We start from the raw sequence: 13,700 nt of genomic DNA on the forward strand, positions 1-13,700 counted from the left end.
TCGTTGATGGATAAAAAGTGATTTTAATAATATGTTAAATATGCATACAATAGCCCGACACAGGCCGTGTTTCGCCCTACTGGGCTGCTTCAGGGGCTACAAAACAAAATAATATATAATAAATAATAAATAATCAGAACATAAAATTGAAATTAAAATTAAAAAATTCAATCTAAATCCCACAGAATTAACATATATATGAAAGAACAGGTAAATCAAAACATACATATATATATATATATGGTAAAATATCACATAAATCAAAATATACATATATATATATAGTAAAATATCACATTAAAAAGTCAAAACAATGTATTTTTAGAATCAATGTTCCCAATAATACTATCATAATTCTGTTATGCGTGTAAATACAAACAAGAACTGAATGGAATGCATAAGACACCCACCTATTCAATGTTTCTCCACTATCAAAGGAGGAGTAAGATGATAAAAGCAACTGTAATATACTGAAAAATGAAAAATAAATGAGAGCAATAGTGATAGCATGAAAATCATCAGCTCATAAAATAAAAAATTGATTGAAAAGTGCAAAAAAGAAAAAGGACTCACATATGCAGTTGATATCTTGAAAAAAATGACTCTCCCAGAGATATTGAAACAAATGATCAATAGCCTGCATGGAATAGTATCACTCATAAGTTTGTAGACATGCAGGAGTAACGATATAGAGATAAAAAGACAAATCTAACGACAGAAATATGGCAAAATATATAGCAAAATTCGCTAGAGATTTGCATGTAATCAATCAATCGCCACTTATCTCCCAGCTTGCCTAAACCGCTGGGACCAAAATCGAAAAAGTCAAAGTGTCATAATTATAATATGTGTGTGAGTGAAAAAAGAATAAATTTACAATGTCTCCTGAATGGCGTTACTAATCGTTGTGTCACTCATAAGCTTAGTATGAATGAAAGCGCTGTGCCGATAAATATACAAATACGACGGAAAAAAACAAAATACATACATCTCATTATATCTACTGCCTAGCAGGGACCATTAGTAACAATAAATCAAATGACGAAAATGTATATATAACAGATTTTAGCTAAAAACTTACATACGATCAATCGAACAGTCACTTATCTCCCAGAGTGCCGAAAAAAACGCTGTGATCAAAACCGGAAGTGATTAAAAAGAAGGAAGAAAGGGTCAAAGTGCTTCGATACTACAAAAATTACCAAAAAGTGATATAAAAATATGTGCGTGAATAAAAGAGGGAAAAGAAATGAATCTGCAAGAGGGATATATATTTTTTGCCGAATAAACTACATAGGCTTGTTATGGTTCAGAGTGACGTCACTTAGTCTTTAGGAAACCTCGATGTGAGATAAAAAAACACTAGTTAAAAAAGGTTACTAGCAAAGACCTTTAGGTGAAATTAAAAACAAAACTGTTTTGCCATGTAAATGCATCAGAATGTAAAACAACAGAATGTAAAAAGATTAATTAAAATAAAAGGTCAAAGGTCAAAAAAATCGCCAGAATACCGCCGAGAGAGACTGCACTCAGACAAACCTATGAGTGTCATAAGATCTATTGGTGGCAAACAGAGGGGCCAGAAAATAATGAGAAAAAAAAGAGAAAAAAGAGAAAGAAGTTAGATTTGCTGCTATAATGGCTTTAATAAATAAAGATATGTTTGTATATTTGTACAAAAAATAATAATATAAAATTATTATGTATGCAAAAAATATATAAAGCCATTAAGAAGAGGGTGGTAACTAGACCCCCCCATACTAATCAAAAAATGGGGAGTTGTTAAAAAACAGATAAGATGGATGTCTTGTGCATATTAATAATCATAAAAATACAGAAAGATCTGTTTCAGCATTTAGACCATATGGATGAAGGTGTGTTGAATTCAAAAATAAATTCTTGCTCTTTCGTAATAAGTGAATATCAATTGGTCCACCTCTCCATTTATTTTTATATACATAGATTGCACAAAACCTATAATCCTCAAATTTATGGCCTAATGCTATTGAGTGTTGTACCAAGGTTTTTCTATTAATTTACGATTCATTGCACTTCTGTGTTCAATGATTCTAACTTTAATTTCCTTTTGGTTTTACCTACATATACCAATTTACAGGGGCACATGGCAAATATATACAACATTACTTGTTTTACAGTTAGAGAAATGTTGTAATTGAATATCTTTATTTGCTGATGGTATATGGAGACTTCTAGTTTTAATATTGACATTGCACACTGAACATCCACCACAGGGAAAGTGGCCAGGTGGTAGCTTATTTAATGCAATGTCTGTACCAGGTAATGTGGATGGAACTAAAAAATCCTTTAAATTGTGTTCTCGCATTTATGCAACTATCACTTTCTTTTGTTGAAATACTTCTAAATTTTCCAATAAGTGCCAATGTCTTTTGATAATGTTAACTATAGAACTAGACATACTGGTAAACGGTAGTGTGCAAACTATTTATTCTCATTTTTTCTCTGAATTGGATTTAACAATACTTTCTCTCGAACTATCGGATGCCTTGTGAAAGCCATCTCTATGCATTTTAGGGGATATCCCTTTTCTTTAAACCGACTAGACATATCTCTAGATCTAAGTGCATATGTTCTTGGCTCTGAGCAAAGGCGTCTCAGACGTAGGAATTGACTATAAGGTAGGTTGGCTTTCAAACTCCTACTGTGACACTTTTGTAATGTAGAAATTATTGACATCTGTAGGTTTACGGTAATGTCAGTATGAATCTATTTTGCATTATACTTATTGATATCTAGGAAGGGAATTCTTCTTTTATCGAAATGTATTTGAAATTTTAAATTTACATCTCGGGTGTTTAACCAGTTGTAAAATTCTTTTAACTCCATTTCTGTTCCTTTTCCAGATCATGAAAATATCATCAATATATCTCTTCCAAATGTATATATGGTCTATATATCTATTCTTTACAATAAATTTTTCTTCAAAATGAGCTACATAAAGATTGGCTATGGATGGTGCGAATGTTGCACCCATCGCGGTGCCTTTGATTTGTTGGTTCCAAGTAGTTAAATCTGGTGAAGTTTAGGAATCAGTTCGTTATAGAGGATCCTTATGTACGTCTTTTGAACAGGTTAGTCTCAATAATCTCCGTAAGGTTGTCAAATCGTGTATTGTTTTTATGGTGGTCGGTATTCATTCCATAGGTTGTGTGCAGATGTATGAGAAGCTAGATGTATGTATAGATTTGTACTTAAGTCCTCTGCAGCTGGGGTAATGGAGGTTTAAGAAGGTACGTGATGAACTTTTGTTGTTCTCTCTGGTAAATCTATCAGGTCAGCCATGTAAGATGGGGCATTTCCATAAATGATTTTATGAGCCAACATGCAGATTTTGAATACGACTCGATCTTTTAGTGGGAGCCAATGCAATCTTTCTCTAAGGGGTCTGGCACTTTCATATTTCGCCTTTTCCGAATATCAGTCTGGCTGCACATCTGAAACTACAGTGCTAACCAGGGTGACACCTCTGTAGAACCGCATTTTGCCAGACCAGTGCAGGTAACTTATCTGTTTAAGTTAGGCCAGTGAAATAGAAATTACTGTTGTCAAGGCTATTGGGGTCAGTGATCAAAATGTATGGCTCATTATTTTAATAGATATAGGTTCAGTACTTTATTATTAAATCTAGGTCTTTACTTTCAGATGGCAAACAACTGATCATGTAGTAGAATCTTAAAATATACACCCCATGACATTTGGGTTCAGTTAAACATCTCTGTTCATTTCTTAAGTCAACCGTGGTCCCCATAACCTGGACAGATACCAGCAGTCATCCTTCGCTTGTGATGACTACAGCCAGTACCTGCTATTTAATTTAATGAACACTACAGAAGCCAAGCCCGAGAAGAGGGAAGGGGCAAGAGAAGAATAACAGAGCACAAGGTCAGTCATCTGAAAAGAAAATGTGTAAGCAAAAATCCATCCATCTCTGCTGGCAGGTAGCTGGGGGAGATTCTGTTATTAGTTGTCAAGTGATGTCAGAGAAGCTGTCTTACAGCCAAGGGAAATCCCCAGCGGAATGAATGAGGGAGGGGGAGTGTGGTTATAAACAAAGATGCCCTGCCTTTGACCTTCATTCACTGCAGACTTGTGAGGTGCTGTAACTCAGGCTCAGCCACCCTCCCATTTCCTCAGTTAGAATTAGGGCACCAGAGTCCATGCTGTGTAAATTATCTTCTCAGCATGAAGTCTGGCTGCTCAGTCTGAAGTATGTGAATGCACTTAACCTTCAGTAACCTTCAATTGTTTACTTTAGAACACACATTTGTAACGTCTGGCAAAAGGTAGGAATATCCTAGAGAGCAGTCATGCTTCATATTAATGCATTTTGAAGAGGTTGTATTCATTTTCTTTGTATTGAGGAAGCAGACTAGCAGGGAAAGGCAGATATTTGTTTAGTCGTAGTTCAGCCATTGTAATAGAGTACTTTTCTGAAATTCAAATAGGAAGTATCAAGAAGGGAGAGACTTCCATGGATGCAGACTTAGAAGATAAAGTAGAAAAAGTACTCCACCCCTCAGTCTGATTAATAGTTTAAAAGTTTGCTGCTTTTTCAGGCTCTGTAGATTTACCAGTAATAGGCTTCACCTTCCTTTGCTCATACGGAGGTGCCTTTTCATTGGCGAAAGCATAGCTGAAACTGAAATGACAGAATTAGTTTATTTTCCTTCAGCCCCCATGGTAAACCAGAAGCCTTAGCCTGAAGCCTGTGACCAGTGATAACAACTAGTTTAAGCAGAAATAGTCACTAGGGAGGTAATTTCATAACAACCTGCCTACCTTATGCGTCTCCTACTTGCATATGTCACACCTTTCCCTTTGAAAATTATCCCATCTAAACACCTGCACAGTTACACCAGTTAATTTATAAGCAGACAATGTCTGAGGAAATTAATGTGCACACTTAATAAACTGGTAAGTATGCCCACAATCTCTAATACTGCCAAGACTGGCCTCCGGAATGCCTCTATGCTATGTTCCTACCTGTTATGGGTGTAACTCTATAAGGAGCTGTCTCTAGATTTAGGCAGCACGAAGATACTAAATACCAGTATTCAAATCAGCAATGCATATCTGTTAGAACATTTTCTAGCCAAACGTATGTGAAATTCCAGTTCAAATACATTCTATCCACTCACACTGACTCACATAGGAGCAGGAAAAGATTTCAGTGACCAAACTGGCCTATGGACAATAATTGCCAAACAGCCCCACAACGACACACCTTAGCTTAAAAACCCTCCCATTAGGGGACCTATACCAAGTAGCGGTTAAAAGGTGGCCCACGGTAGAGCTGGCGTGTGGGATTGCTGCGCCACTGAGCAGAAGTGGAGCCAGGTTGATGGCGCGGGGGGAGCGAAAGTGGCGCAACAGCGGACTTTCGCCAGCGCACATTTTCAATGCAATACGAGAAAAAATAGGCGCCGGCAGAACTCTGTTTGAGGGAGCGGCCCGCTACCCTGGCGACCAACCTCACACTACATCACTGGCGCTCAGGCCACCTTTTACTGCAGTTGTTTTTTCAAAAGAGGCAGTAAATGGCTCTGCCCTACTTAGAAAACTGGCACGCGGCCATTTACAGCCGGAACCCTTAGCACCACCTAGGTGAAGGCTCCTGCAGTAACTGGGCAGTGCTTACTCCACGCTCACCCGTGCTAGAAAATAAAATCTATTTTCTAGTGACATTAACAGCTTATGGCAGACCCAGAATTACTGCTGGGGTCCTGGCCAATTTGCCGCACACTACACCAGTGTTAGCCCTTCTGCCAGTTAGTAAAAGGGCCTCTTAATTTAAAAGTGAGCCTTTTTTCCCCCTTCATAAGGCTCTTTTCTTTTAATTCATTACACAGTGGAGGAGTGGCCTAGTGGCTAGAGCGCCGGTCTTGCAATCCAGATCAAATCCCACTGCTGCTCCTTGTGATCTTGGGCAAGTCACTTAACCCTCCATTGCCTCAGATACAAACTTAGATTGTGAGCCCTCCTGGGACAGAGAAATATCCAGTATACCTGAATGTAATTCACCTTGAGCTACTACTGAAAAAGGTGTGAGCAAAATGGAAATAAAAAAAAATATATATATATATAGAGAGAGAGCTCAATGACTCAGTTCCAATGCAATACAAATGCAGTGCTAACGTTTTTCAATACTTTCCAGCCACATGCTATATTGTAAATACACCCCAATATTCAATGGTGCTTGCTTTGCAGGTGGGTTTTCACATGGGTAGAGCATAGGCGGGATGAACTTTTACCTGCAGACATTATTAAACAATACGTGTACATTCTACTATTTTATAATCTGGATGCGAGTATTTACACCAGCTCTATGGCTGGTTTAAGTAATCAGGCCTAAAATATAGATACATTTTTCACCTATTACACTATAATCAAGTTTGCATCTCCACACTTTACTCCTTATACAACCTTTCTGGCATAACAATTTGTGAGAGATCTGGGAAGGGCTATGTTATGTTATGATATGTTCAGTACTCATATCTTGCCAGAGCCCTGGTGGTTCAAGGCGGGTAACAATCAAACAACTAAACACAGCATCAAAACCAAAAATATAAGCATACAACAGTACAAAATTACAAAAAAATAGGACTTGTGAAATAAACAAATGTCAGCATCTTACTGAAATTAATATAACTAGAAGACTGCTGTATATTTAAAAGCAAAGAGTTCCATACTTTCACTGAAAGTATTCAGAAAGTTGGGAATCCTGTCCACTTTTTGCAAAGTTGTTAAATGGTCAAAGTTTTCAGGAAAGGAGATTTCTGCCAGAGAAATATAATTTGTCCCTTAGTCTGTATAGATATTTTCAGTTACAACATTTTTCTTTGCAACCACTTTAGTTGGAAGGATTCAGTCAAGCTGCACTACCTTTTGAAAAAAATTATCACTGTGTATATTACTCCCATTAACCTCACACGCTTATCAGGATAAATGGCCGAGCTCTAGGCCTATTGTACAGGGAAACCTTTTGCATATCTTTATAAGAGTCTTTGTTTAAGTGCTCAATGGGTCATTCCATGCCAAGTGGTCTAAAATTTAAAAAAGTTCCCACCATCATGTTCTCCAATTTTGTTCAAGTTTAATCTGTTGCGCGAGTCAGGTGTTAAATGAAGTTTCCCCAAATTTGAGGTCTCTAACTGCAATAGTTGCAGATCTAGACCCCCTTTTCTGAAAGGTTGTCAGTTCATGAGCGCGCGACAGTTACCAAAATGCCATTTTTGGGGTCTAATAAAATCCAAACACATTTATAAGAATAGCTAAAAAATTCAAATCCTGTACAGTTTTTGATGCTAATTCCGATGAAATACATTTTAACATTATGTATGCAAAACCCAGTCAAACAAGTTGACTCAAAGCGTGCATCAAAATTGGTCGCGACTCATCGGAACATATTTGGACCAATATTCACACTGCAACAACTTCCATGCAAACAAAGATACGGACTTGAAATTTTGAACAAGCATCATGCTTGTGCTGGACATAATACTGCCAGATTTGCAACTAATCAGCATCTATAACCGCCCTGCAGGATCTCTTCAAAGTTGGCACTGTCAGCGCAAATGATAAAATATACCAAAGTTCAAAGCCAATTATTAAAAAAGATACAGTTAGTAATGTGTAGCGATCAGGGAAGGGAAGAGAGAGGAAGGAAGAGTGATTGGGGTAGTTGTAGAAACCAGTCAGGTTTCAGGAAAACCCCTAAAAAGCTGACCAGTTTGTGTACTCAAGGAACAGAGTTGCTCCCTCCAATACAAACAGATCAAACCTTTTATTCTACCGAGTCACAATAATAATTATAGTTCTCATGTTTATGCTTAACTGTCTTTCAATGCTACATCAAAGTGGTATACAATCATAATAATAAAAAGATCATCTTTTGTAAGAGTTTGCTAGCACAGAGTCTGTGAAGATAAAAGACATGATTAAGAACGTTTATTTACCATGGATGAGGCACTCTTGCAGTAAAGTCTGGCTGACAGCTTTGGGGGAGACAAGACTCATATGCCACCGTTTGCACCCTGATACAAAGAGGCTCTGAGGCTCCAGAAAAGAAGAGAAAAAGGTGACTCGCAGGAGATCCATGCTCATACCCCTGCTCCTCAGGCCATCACAGAAATCTTTGAAGCAGAACTCTGAGCCCCTAGGAGGGAGATTCAGACGTTGTTCCTGTGGCTGGATTCAGAACAGTAGTAGAGCCACCTTGTCAAGTGTCAGTTCACATCCTCTTGGACAGAGGAAGCCTCTGAGCACCCCCCCCTCCCTAGGGCTAGTAAAGATGGTGAGCAGGGAACACTGGGAAAAAGCTCTCTTTGACATCACATATGAAGATTCTTGAAAGGAAGCCAGCTCAGGTTCTCTGCTCACAAAGGCTTGCTGACAGGAAAGTCAGTCTTCCTATTTACCAGGACAATAATCACCAGTCCAAAGGTGATTAATGTTGGTAAGAGAAATATGTGAAAAGCAATCACGCTTGAAGAATAAAGATGGGTTGTGGTTGCAAGGATTCATTTTTGACAAAAAAAAGCCTACCTATAAGACCAATAGCATCTAAATGAATGTAAGCACAATGGAATGGAAAAAATCTAAGCACATCAGGAAAGCACACACACTGATGTACATAGAACTTAACACAGAACTGTTTCCTCCAGACTAATTTTTAAATATTCAGATAATTTGCCCCTGACTAGTAGTGACTGCTCATGAAACATTTGAGGAAGACAACAGGATGGGTTCTCTTCAGTTTATCGCTCGTTTCTTCTATATGAACAGTTTTGATTTGTGTACATATGAAAGGAAGGTACAGTTCCTCTCCTTACCAGGAGATGGCGGCTGAATCTTAGGCTGTTTCTTTGTATCTCCGGAGCTGAAGACCTCTGGAGGGGGCTCCTCCCCTCGCTCAATCTTGCACTCAAAGGCGAACAAGCATTGGATGTACTGCTTTTTCAGCGAGCTGGCTGCACTACTCGAAGTGCCGACATTCAGGTTGCTTGCCATCTCTCTCCATTTCTTATTCTTATTAACCTAGAAATGGAAAAATGGCAAGATTGTTGGGTGTAAGGCAGCAAAGTATTTTGTTTAAAGAGAAAGAAAAAAAGTAGAAGTTAGTATCTTGATTTACTTTACTCTCTCTCCCCCCCACGCCCTCACCTCTTAACTAAAGCTCATTACTCCCACTCAGTAATGCACAGACAGCATTTAGGGTTATAGAGCCATTAAAGAACTTGCTGATAGCAACAAAACAGGCTTTGATGTTTGAATGTCTTCTGGGTTCTGTGTCATTTAATGTCTTATACTCATCTGAAGCATGTGCTGAACACAGTTAGCAATTTATCTCTAGCAAATACATGCACACCCTCCTGTTCTAATTAAAACTCTAGCTCCTAAAAATCTCATTTAAAAAGCAATAACAATAATAACAACAACAACTGTGTGTTATTCTGCAATTCACTGTAATTGTTTGAGTACTGATATAAAAGAAAAAAAAAATTGCTTCCACGTAGACTATGCTTGCCAGATAATTAACTCCAGAAGTCCTAGCCCAAGTCTGCAGGCTTCATTGCGGGTTGGGGGAGGGGGTGTTAGTAAGTGAGTAAGTAAGCAGTGCAGAAGAACTTAAAAACCCTAATGAGATTTTTTTGTTAACTATTTTAAATGTAGTTTAACTATTGAGCAACTACCACCTTTTCTTGAGTGGTTAAACTTTTTGGATTAGCTACTGAAAAGTAATTTAACTATGTAGTTAATGACAAAGTAGTAGTCAACCACTGCCCAGCATTATCAGTAACAGTGGTACTGGGGGGGGGGGGGGGGGCTGGGGGATACAGCCAGTGCACCTGCACCACAATGACATAGTGAAGGGGTCCATCCCTGCTGTGGTCAAAAGTAGCCCGGCTGTTCCTTTACTGCTGAGAAAGGTGTCGTCAACCTAAGAATTTAAACTTGACCTGCCACACCCCATCCCACCCCACTCTCACACCACCACACTTTAGCCTCCTCAAAAATTGGAGTTAGCGACCACCAATGCCTATGCGGATTTTAACCCCGCCCTGTCTCTTGGTCCTTCAGCCTCACACTGGTGCCTATTTTACAAAAGTCTGCTTCCCCCCAATATCAAAACCTGGCTATGCCTCTGTCCAGAAGGCTCAATTGTGTTTATCAGTAAGAATGCAGGCCTAGCTCTTACACATGAGGCCTGGATAGGGTCATCTGATGACATGACTATGAAACAGAAGTGGGGATCTTCAAGGCTGCAGCAGTTGGGTAATAACTATGAATAAAGTAATTTGCGGCCACCACTTATGTTGGCAATGTACCCTCTTCTCGCCATGGATCAGTTGCTAATGAATTTGAAGTTGATATCAAGCCCAGTTATTGATTTGATGAGGGATTCTGTTGCAGAGAAAGGGGTAACACTAACACAGTTCACCGCAGGGCACATGGAGGCCAGCTGATACGCTTATGATCCACTGTCAAAGAACATTGTGGTATATCAGTGGAGGAGATCTATAGCATACAATTACCTCATCAAGGCTTAATCAAAACAGACTGGGTAGGTAACTAAGTCCTACAGCACACTCTAGACTGGACTAATAGCTCCAACATAATTTTTTGCTAGTTTTCATTTGGAACTGCTAATAGTATTACGTACAATAATCAATCTAACATACATAGAGGGGCATAACTGAAAGGGGCGCCCAAGTTTTCCTGAGGATGTCATCGCAGGACGTCCCCGTGAAGGGGCGGGGAAACCCGTATTATCAAAACAAGATGAGCGTCCATCTTTTGTTTCGATAATACGGTCGGGGATGCCCAAATCGTGAAATTTAGGTCGACCTTAGAGATGGTTGCCCCCGATTTTCGGCGATGGCAACCGAGGGCGCCCATCTCAGAACAACCAGATCCAAGCCATTTGGTCGTGAGAGGAGCCAGCATTTCGTAGTGCACTGGTCCCCCTGACATACCAAGCCACCAACCAGGCACCCTAGGGGGCACTGCAGTGGATTTCAAGAAATTGCTCCTAGGTGCATAGCTCCCTTACCTTGTGTGCTGAGCCCCCCAAACCCACTCCACAAACCTGTACACCACAACCATACCCTAAGAGGTTTAAAGGGGGGCACCTACATGTGGTTACAGTGGGTTTCTGGTGGGTTTTGAACGGGCGCACATTTACCACCACAAGTGTAACAGATGGGGGAGGGGGGGATGGGCCTGGGTCTGCCTGCCCCTGAAGTGCACTGCACCCACTAAAACTGCTCCAGGGACCTGCATACTGCTGTCATGGAGCTGGGTATGATATTTGAGGCTGGCATAGAGGCTGGAAAAATATTTAAAAAAAAATTTTTTGAGGGTGGGAGGGGGTTAGTGACCACTGGGGTCATCTGGTCATTTAGGGCACATTTTTGTGTCTTGGTCGTAAGAAAAAAAGGACTAGGTAAAGTCGTCCAAGTGTTCATCAGGGACGCCCTTCTTTTTTCCATTATTGGTCAAGGATGCCCATGTGTAGGCCATGCCCAAGTACGCCTTCGCTATCCCTCCGGACACACCCCCGTGAACGTTGGTCGTCCCCATGACAGAAAGCAGTTGAGGATGCCCAAAATCGGCTTTCGATTATGCCGATTTGGGCGACCCTGTGAGAAGGACGCCCATCTTGCGATTTGTGTTGAAAGATGGGCGTCCTTCTCTTTCGAAAATAAGTCTGATAGAAGGGCATTTTCGATATGACGTCTAAGACCGACTTTGGACGTTTTGCAAAAAACGTCCAAAATCCGAATAGGAAAGAAGGTCATTTTCAAAAAAGAAAAACGCCTATCTTTTGTTTTCGAAAATACTGTTCCGAACAATGTTTTGTGATTTGGACACTTTGTTTTTTGGTCCATTTTCGAAAAAAAAAAAAAAATCAAAAACGTCCAAATGCAAAACGCACAAAATCAAGCCATTGGGATATAGGAGGAACCAGCATTTTTAGTAGACTGGTCCCCCTGACATCCCAGGACAGCAGCAGGGCACCCTAGGGGGCACTGCAGTGGACTTCATAAAATGCTCCCAGGTACACATCTCACCACTGCTCCCTTAGCTTGTGTGCTGAGCCCCCCAAAACCCACTATCCCCAATTGTACACCACTACCATAGCCCTTACAGGTGAAGGGGGCACCTATATGTGGATACAGTGGGTTTCTGGTGAGTTTTGGAGGGCTCACAGTTTCCTCCACAAGTATAACAGGTAGGGGGAGGTAGGAGCCTGGGTCCACCTGTCTGCAGTGCACTGCACCCAACACTAGACAACTCCAGGGACCTGCATGCTGTTCTAATGGACCTGAGTATAAGATCTGAGCCTGGCATAGAGGCTGGTAAGTAATGTTTTTCATCACATTTTTGGGGGGTGGGAGGGGGTTAGTGACCACTGGGGGAATAAGGGGAGGTCATTCCTGATTCCTTCCAGTGGTCATCTGGTTATTTAGGGCACTTTTTTGTGATTATTTATAATAAAAACAGGTCTAGCTCAAAATGTCTAAGTTTTAGTCCTAGACGGTTTTGTTTTGTTCCATTATGGCTGAAAACCGTCTAAGTCTTAGGAATGGCCAAGTTCCGCCCTGAACACGCCCCTCACACGTCCCCTTGAGATTTGGACACACTTCTGGTGGACTTCAGAGAAAAACGTATAAAAATAGGTTTTGAAAATACTGATTTGGATGTTTTTGTGAGAAAAACGTCCAAATGCAGACTTATGCCACTTTTTGGATGTTTTTCTCTTTGAAAATGAGCCCGAAAGTAACACAGCAAATGATGATCTGGGGGGAGAAGGTTGGAATAAGGAATGTTTATGAGATTTGCCTGATATAAATGTACTAACACCATCTGAGTCCCTGAGTTATTTTAAAATTGATATATCATGAACACAACAGTGGGGTGGGGGGGGGGGGGACTTACACTGTAAGACTGCTAGTTCTCATATTAGCACATTCCTCCAATCTCCATGCATAACTTCATAGATAGATATATAGATATTTATAGGTGGTTACAAAGAATAGCCCCCAAAATGAAATTTTTCTCTTTAATAATTTTCTCAGAAAACAACACAGCAGCAGTCCACCAAATCCAGCAAGATAAAACAAAGAGGCAGAAAAAACAGTGTTAACTAAAAGCTTCCAGGAATTCAAACATCTGTGCCCAACATGGCCAGGTTTCGACTGCGATACCAGCTACATCAAGGGCAAGATTATTAGCTGGTGTAAGGCTACAGACCTCACCTTGGATGTCCAACAGATAAAATGAAGCAAGCAATGCTCCTGTTCCTGCATGTGTTTGTACAAATATCTTATCTTAACAATTTTCTGTCAGCAGATCTGCCCAGAAAATAGGTGCACAGAGTGTGTTACAAACCAGTGATCATATGCAGAAGCGTAGCCAGGTTGAGGTGTCAGGGGAAGCAGAGAGCAGATCACATGAAAAATAGGCGCCGGCGCTGTCGGAAGTCCATTTGGGGGAGTGGTCGCTCCCCTGGCAACCCACCTGGCTACTCCTCTGATCATGTCGTATACAAATGGTTCTGAGTCAAGTTTAAAAAAATGTCCGAATACAGCAGAGTACAAAAGAAAGGGAAGATGACCAGAGACCAATCATCTCCCTGGCCTCCAAATCTAAGCAAC

The 13,700-nt window shown here is 40.2% G+C and overlaps 1 protein-coding gene across 1 annotated transcript in view; it reads right to left on the reverse strand.

The window, feature by feature from the left end:
- The window catches only part of LOC115466840 (AT-rich interactive domain-containing protein 1B-like), a 58,847-nt gene extending 49,777 nt beyond the window's left edge, over positions 1–9,070 (reverse strand). Inside the window, exon 1 of the mRNA XM_030198385.1 lies at positions 8,871–9,070. Coding sequence (XP_030054245.1) covers positions 8,871–9,048 — 178 coding nt within the window. The 5' untranslated portion in view covers positions 9,049–9,070. The remainder of the gene's footprint in view (positions 1–8,870) is intronic.
- Positions 9,071–13,700: the final 4,630 nt, after the last annotated feature.

The sequence above is a fragment of the Microcaecilia unicolor genome, chromosome 3 (assembly GCF_901765095.1).
Source record: "Microcaecilia unicolor chromosome 3, aMicUni1.1, whole genome shotgun sequence".
Classification (NCBI taxonomy): domain Eukaryota; kingdom Metazoa; phylum Chordata; class Amphibia; order Gymnophiona; family Siphonopidae; genus Microcaecilia; species Microcaecilia unicolor.